This window comes from Hyperolius riggenbachi, chromosome 1, assembly GCF_040937935.1.
Source record: "Hyperolius riggenbachi isolate aHypRig1 chromosome 1, aHypRig1.pri, whole genome shotgun sequence".
Lineage (NCBI taxonomy): Eukaryota > Metazoa > Chordata > Amphibia > Anura > Hyperoliidae > Hyperolius > Hyperolius riggenbachi.
In genome coordinates this window covers 108083402-108090837 of record NC_090646.1, presented here as the reverse complement: position 1 = coordinate 108090837, position 7436 = coordinate 108083402, and the positions used below count along the sequence as shown (strand labels likewise).

Below are 7436 nucleotides of genomic sequence, written 5' to 3'. Positions count from 1 at the left end.
ACGGCGTGTCCCCCGCTGCGTTCCAGGTCACGTAAAATCACTACCACACTTCCTCCTTCAACCCGGAAGGAGGAAGCAAGTGGTAGTTACATGACACGGCTTGGAACGCAGCGTGGGACGTTCCGTGGGAGGGATTAAAGAGGACGGCTGCTGGGTGAAGGAAAAAAGCCATGCATGAACAGCCTCATTCTACTGGGCATGTGAAAAAATCAAATCAAAGATAGCTTTATTGGCATGCCAAAGATTCATACATGCATTGCCAAAGCAGGGGGGCAATGGGGTAGGGGTACAGTGGGTTAGTTTGTGGACATTTTTAGGTTTACAGCAGGGGCGTAACTAAGCCCCACCGGGCCCCCCTGCAGAATTTCAGAGCGGGCCCCCCCCCCCCCGGGGCCCGCTCGTGGCCGGTTTTTGGGTGCTGGAGGGGTGGCAGCATGAGGGGAAAGCCTTGCCCACAGTCGGCGGGGAGAGGGGAAGTTCCCCCCTCTCCCTCACCTCGGGGCTCTCCCCTCTGCACTCCCCTCCAGCTAGTGAACCTGTGTGGGCAGCGAGCAGCAGCGGCGGCAGGATACATACCTTCTTCCTTGCGTTCCATCGCCGCCTTCTCGCTCTAGCGGCTGACGTCACTTCCGCTTCCGGAAGTGACGTCAGCCGCTAGAGCGAGAAGGCGGCGATGGAACGCAAGGAAGAAGGTATGTATCCTGCCCCCGCTGCTGCTCGCTGCCCACACAGGTTCACTAGCTGGAGGGGAGCGCAGAGGGGAGAGCCCCGAGGTGAGGGAGAGGGGGGAACTTCCCCTCTTCCCGCCGACTGTGGGCAAGGCTTTCCCCTCATGCTGCCACCCCTCCAGCACCCAAAAAACGGTCCCGAGCGGGCCCCAGGGGGGGGGGGGCCCGCGGGCGCAGGCGCTGCAGGGCCTATTGCTACGCCCCTGGTTTACAGTTTATTTATGCTCCTCTCAGCCTGTGGCATGGCATGCTGTGACGTAATGTGCAGCGATTTTCTCTGTGGATTCCTCTTCTCTTAGTAGGATGTAGAGTTTTCTCTTATCCTCTAAAGTGTGAAAGTCTGGAAATAGTTCCATCAATTTCTTAAAGAAGGTTTCCCTGGTTGTAGTATATTTGGGGCAGTGCAGCAGGAAGTGATTTTCATCCTCAAGGGTCTTCTGCTCACAGTGTTGGCATAGTCTCTCCTTCCTGAGTTTGCACGTCTGTTTGGGTCTCCCAGACTCTATTTTGAGGTTGTGAGCACTCAGTCAGTAGACGTTCAGGGTTTTCCTCTCTTGAGAGTTTTGGAGATTCCAGTAAGGTGAATACCTTAATTGCGCGTACCCATTCCTGATGCGCTTGTCTAGGGCAAGTAGCATGGTCAGAAGATGAATAGGGACTCAATGCTAGAATTGTGGGCTCTCTGAGTATCTGGGAAGTCTCTAGACCATTCAGAGGCTTCCAACTACTGAGGTAAGTATCTAACCATTCCATTCCCATTTCTCTACCTCAGGTTTTCTTTAATAATGCAGCTTGCAACTGGGCCATTCAAAATCAACTAGAGGTTCTTTTGCAGGTCCAGCTCCAAGTTGCATAAAATGTAAGCCAGGATTAATCCTTACCAGGGCCGGGCCGAGGCATAGGCTGGAGAGGCTCCAGCCTCTGGGCGCAGTGTAGGAGGGGGTGCACAATTCATTCAGTTGTCATTCCTAATTGTGTATGAAGCAGAAAGAAATAAGAAAAGGGGAATCATAGCAGTGACTGCAAGCCAGATAACTAGATATTAAGGTGTTGGGGAGGTTGTGGGTCCTGTGGCCCTCTTAGTCTAATAGTAATCAGTGCGTGACAGCTGAGGTGGGAGGGATGGAGGGGCGCACTTTGGTGTCTCAGCCTTGGGTGCTGGAGGACCTTGTCCCTGCTCTGATCCTTACCATTCCGTATTTCTAGCAAGTAACTGAATTGAAGACGGCGGCAATACAGCACTATACTATTGTACTATTGAGTCGTTTTACAACAGTAGAGTCTGTAAAAGTTCAATAATATTGATACGTTTTGTTATGTAGGGGAGGCAGTTCTCTACTGCTTGTCTCCGTAATCAGAGTGATTGATTTTATCCATACTACTAGAGCTCTGATTCAGCAACTTTTCTCCTCAATCGTTTCTTGATGTGTGATATTTTCTCATGTTATCTACAAAATATCTATCAAAAAAATCAAACTTTATTAAAGTTGTGACAACTTAATTCAAGAATTCTTTGGCTTATGTATTTACTGTTAAGGATCTTAATTGAATGCAAAGAGTAAAATAACCTCTCCTTTATGTGTGAGTGAACTGTTGGCCCCTATCGTGCGATTCAGTTGCTATGCTCACGACAGGAGCGGGGCAGAGGGGCACGCGGCTGGGCCACATGTGAGCAGTAGGCCCCAGACCGAGGACTTTCAAGGCTGAACTGCAGAGAATCCAGGTGGCACAGGAATATTGCGAGGGAGCGATCAGCCAGGAGGGGGCTGTAGGAAGCCCCAGGTATGTATAATTTTTATCACCCCGCCGGTACACTTTAATTTGCCCCATGTATTAAAACAGTTGCCTGAAGAATTAGGCTGTTTTTATTGTTATGTCATTTCTATTTCTTTTAGCAAACTTAATTCAGCTTTCAGCAACTTGCATCACATATCATCTGCTGCTTGACCAACTACAATATAGAAATTCTTATTCTTTTTTTTTTTAAATGTTGCAAAAATTCTACCACGCTGGCTCTGCCGACATGAACTTACTGAAATCATTCTGCACTGAAATCATTCTGCACCAGGGGTGGATTAGGATGAAATGGGGCCTTAGGCAAGGTAGTAGCTTTGGTTCCCCTATCAGGTATTATAAGTCGTTGGTTAAAGAGGACCTCCATCCAAAAACGAAAAATCTGTCTGCGCTGCTGTAATGAAAAGTTATATTTACCTCCGGAGTCTTGTCCCACGTAGCGGCCCAAAGTCCCTGCATCACTCCACTTCCGCTGCTAAGCCCCGCCTTCCCTCTCTCCTCCGAGAAAAAATGCCCGGCAATTTAATGCAGTAAATAGCTTGCCGTTTTTCTTGAAGGAGAGAGGGGAGGCGGGGCCAAGTGGCGGAAGTGGAGTGATGCAGGGACCTTGGGGCTGCTTCGTGGAACAAGACTCCGGAGGTAAATTTAACTTTTCATTACTGCAGACAGATTTTTCAATTTGGATGGAGGTCCTCTTTAAGGGAAGGTGGCATCTGTCCCCCTTGACACCCAATATGCTCCAGGCAACTGCCTAGTTTTCCTGGTGGATGATCCTGCTCTGTCTGTCTTTAGTTAGACCAGTGTTTCTCAAACCTATCCTTGTGACTCCCCAACGCTGCATGTATTGCAGGCAACCTCACTTATGCACAGGTGGGGTAATTAGTGTCTAAGCTAGGTGGATTCCATGTAGATGAGACACTAATTACCCCAACTGTGCATATGGGAGGTTGCCTGCAAAACATTTCCCATTGGGAAGTCGCGAGGACAGGTTTGACAAACACTGAGTTAGACAATTAGTGAATTGATAAGTGGTTCCATTGCCAGTTCACTGACTGTATAGCATGCTAGGCCAGAGGATTGGCCATTGCGCTGCAATTTCTGATTGGCCTATGTTGGTGCAAATCCAGATCTGTGCATCCGGGGCATAGCTAGATTGGTGCCTCCCACAAAAAATAAGGCACCTTTGTGCCCTCCCATATACGCTAATTTTAAGAAGCCAGAGGTGCCCCCTGGAATTAGACAACCCTCCCCCCCAGTATAGGTAGCCACAGGGGCCACCAGTATTAGTTAGCCTACAGTATAAGTAGTCAGAGGGTCTTCCAGTAATAGCCCCCCAGTATAGGTAGCGGAGCCCCCCCTATAGATGACTTATCTCCTTGGCTCTGCTGCAGCTATTGCCACTGAGCCCCCCTTGGCTATCGGCCTCATCACAGCTGCTATGACTGCTATGGTGATCCCTACATCACTGCTGTGCATAGTTTTCCAACACCACGTAGCAAGTACCACATTCTACCTCTTCTCAACCTGCCTTATTTGCAGCCCTCTCCAGAGTGTGTTTTATTGGCTGGCTACTGGACGCCTGCAGTTTTACTTTCTTTGCAGGCTAATCCATCAATGAAAAATACATGACATGTTGTGCTGTAGGCAGCCTGGATTTCTGAGCGTAGTATATTAGGTGCAGGTTACAAGCTCCTCCCTTAGGCTGCTGTGAGCCTTTATTCTCTACTGGGAAGCGCACTGTGTAAGTGAATCTGTCTTGTAGCATTTCCAGCAGTATTTCCAGCAGTTAACTGCACATGTGCCTCTCTGCCTGGGCTGTCTGCAGTGTGTCACTGAGGAGCTAGGCTGCTTATACAGAGGAATATTCACATCAGCACAGCCAGCAACTCCTTACTTAATGCTTTAGATTGTACTAACAGCAGCAAATCACAGAGACCTCTTCTTCTTCTTCTTCTGGCAGAAGACCACTCTTTGCAGGGAAAAGATTGTTCTCTGCCTTGACTGCATCCGGATATCCCGACATAAGGCTATTTGTGGTCCATAAAATGAGTACCTGTAGGAAACGATGTAAAAGGGAGATCCTGAAGTTTGTTCAGTATTTGGTCCGACTGGCCACCGGCACGCTCCATCCAGGTAAAGACCATCTCTTCTAAACTTTTTCTTTTCTTTGCACCTATGGGGGGATTTATTACTGGATTATTAGTGGAGTAGTTGTCCAGGGCAACTAATCATAATTTTTGTGCTGTTGGAATTTGGGGTGATTAATCAAGGCAAGTGCACAGACAACTGGTGCAGATGTGTCTACAGCAACCAATCAGAATGCATTTTTTAGTTGAATCCTATGGGCTCGATTCACAAAGCGGTGATAACTCAGTTATCACGCCTAAAAGACTTTAGGCGTGATAACCTTTGCACTAGCAAAGTTATCACCGCTTTGTGCTCTAACTCGCGCGCGCAAAGTCCCATAGGGCTTAATGGGAGCTTCGCGCGAAGCGCAGGGTGCTGCGCGGAAAATTTGCGCGAGTTTCTTCTTATCATGCCTAAACTGAGTTTAGGCGTGATAAAGGGGTTTTCACTCGCGTGCAAACACTTTGCACCGCTTTGTGAATCAGGCCCAATATGTTGCTACAGAGTAGGATCATCCACCAGGCAACCTAGGCGGGTGCTTGGGGCCTAGACGGTGTCAAGGAGCGCACGTGTCACCTTCTTTTACCTCTCTTTACTTCAGCTTACCAAAAGGACCACCAGGGAGCATTAAATCTATTACCTTGCCAAGACCCCATTACATCTTAGTTCATCTCTGGCCGGACCACTCACTGCTTTTACTCCAGTTTTCTGTGTGCTTGTCTTGTTAAATCAGACCCTGTGTCTTGTGTTACACAGCTTCTGGGTAATTTAATAAGGTGAGAACTATTGTAGAAGGCGTGGCAACCAACAGGGACAACCGAAAGAGGCCAATCAGCATTCTTCTTTTGATGACAGTTTTAAATCAAACCTGAACTGAGAGGGACATGGGGGCTGCCATATTCATTTCCTTTTAAACAATACAGATTGCCTGGCTGTCCTACTGAACCTCTGTCTCTATAATACTTTTTTCCATAGACCCTAAACAAGCATGCGGATCGGGTGTTTCTGACTGCATTAGCCACATGCTTGTTTCAGGTGTGTGATTTAGACACTACTGATGCTGGAAAGATTAGCAGGACTGCCAGGCAACTGGTATTGTTTAGAAGGAAATAAATATGGCAGCCACCATATCTTTCTCACTTCAAGTGTACTTTAGAGCACTGAAAGGTAAACACTGGTTAACTAAGGTTATTGCACAACAAGGCTCTTTGCATTAGATGTTTTACACAAGTCATTCTGTCTCATTTAAAGTTATATGGGAAATATAAAGGCTCCAATGCTGGCCATCTTATACATGCTGATTTCCAGGCTGAGCCACTTTATAAAAGCTTCTCCTGGTACAGGTATGAAGATCAAGGCTGTGTACTGGTTCCAGGTGAGCAACTATTATAGCAAAAGGACCAGCATTGCAGCCTGGGAACCAGAGGCGAATTATGGTGAAATGGGGGCTAGCATAAACCTGGCCCCAAGACTCTCTCCAGCCCCTAGGCATTTGCCGTTGTTGCCTTGTGCATGATTCCGGCTGGGAACCGGTGGTTAGTAATGGTGGCCTCCATATTCCCATCATGACACGTTCTCTTTAAATACTGAAGAAATGATTTGCATGAAGCTAAATACCTGTGCTGCCTCACTGGTGACAGTAAAAGAGTTAACCCTGCCTAGATTGGACATATTATGCTTCAGAAGCAGTCACTTGGAATTGCAGTGCTTAGGCAGAGTGTTATATTATAAAGCAGATCTTTATGGATGGGAGATTTGGATATTGCTATGTGCTCCTAATTGTCAATTGAAGTTTTCCTTGATTATGCTACTTGTAAATTTGCAAATTATGGAAGCAGATGTTGATAGACAAGCGGGAACGTCGGCTCGCCATTCACCACTTAATATCCCACGTTGTCAGCGTGCAGCTGTTTAATGTCTGGGAAGCTCTGAGGGTCAGTGTCGATCTATTACTCCTCTTCATGTCTCTCTCCTAGCTGGAATCACACATCGAAAAAGTTCCCACCTGCTCACTCACAACAGCGTTGCCTACAAATAAACCCTTGCAAATTTTCGAGAAATCTGTCATTTTTCAAGAAATTTTTGCAAAAAAACAGGCTTGTATTTTTGCATTTTTTGCGGGAACACGAAAAATAATTTTTACTGTAAAAAGCAAAAATCAATACTTTTACCATGAAAAATTGTAAAAAGTGCGACAACACAAAAAAAAAGATATTTTGCTGTGACAATTTTTACCACGAAAATGTGAAAAATCTATATTTTTACTGTGATAATTGCGAAAAGCATGAAAAATAAAAAAAACTAATTTTTGATGGAATTTTCGCTAAATAATCGTATCTAACATTATTTTCCAGAAAATAAATGTGAAAAAATTATTGGCATTTTCGCTCATCACTGCCTGCCAAGCGCTTGACGTTTTGGTGGCTTCCAACGTTTCTTCGAGATGCTCTTATTGGCTGCTAAGCAACGCTATTTCTATTTTTGTTGGCTTGTTTAGGAAATAGGTAAAGTGTTGTCTCAGCTTAATTATTGATTAAACTGCAGCTGGTTAAGGATCTTGTTGTGTGAGGTGCATTGGAACTCAAACGCTGCGCATTACAGTACAGAAAGTGTCTGCACCAGAGAAATTCAGTAGCACTCGGTGTCTGTGGACCACCAGTCAGCACTATCCGTGCCAAGTGTTCCATCTGTAATAGGCAGTAAAATGCACAGCACAGGGCTTTTACTGATTATGAGTACATCTGTCTCCTCTGTGCATAAAGTTTGTGGGTTCAAAGATTTACAGCA

General features: G+C 46.3%; 1 protein-coding gene across 1 annotated transcript in view; it reads left to right on the top strand.

Annotated features, from left to right (window-relative positions):
* The first annotated feature begins 4492 nt into the window (after nucleotides 1–4492).
* The window catches only part of KCNIP4 (potassium voltage-gated channel interacting protein 4), an 895743-nt gene continuing 892799 nt past the window's right edge, over nucleotides 4493–7436 (top strand). The window contains exon 1 of the mRNA XM_068267783.1: nucleotides 4493–4655. Coding sequence (XP_068123884.1) covers nucleotides 4568–4655 — 88 coding nt within the window. The 5' untranslated portion in view covers nucleotides 4493–4567. The remainder of the gene's footprint in view (nucleotides 4656–7436) is intronic.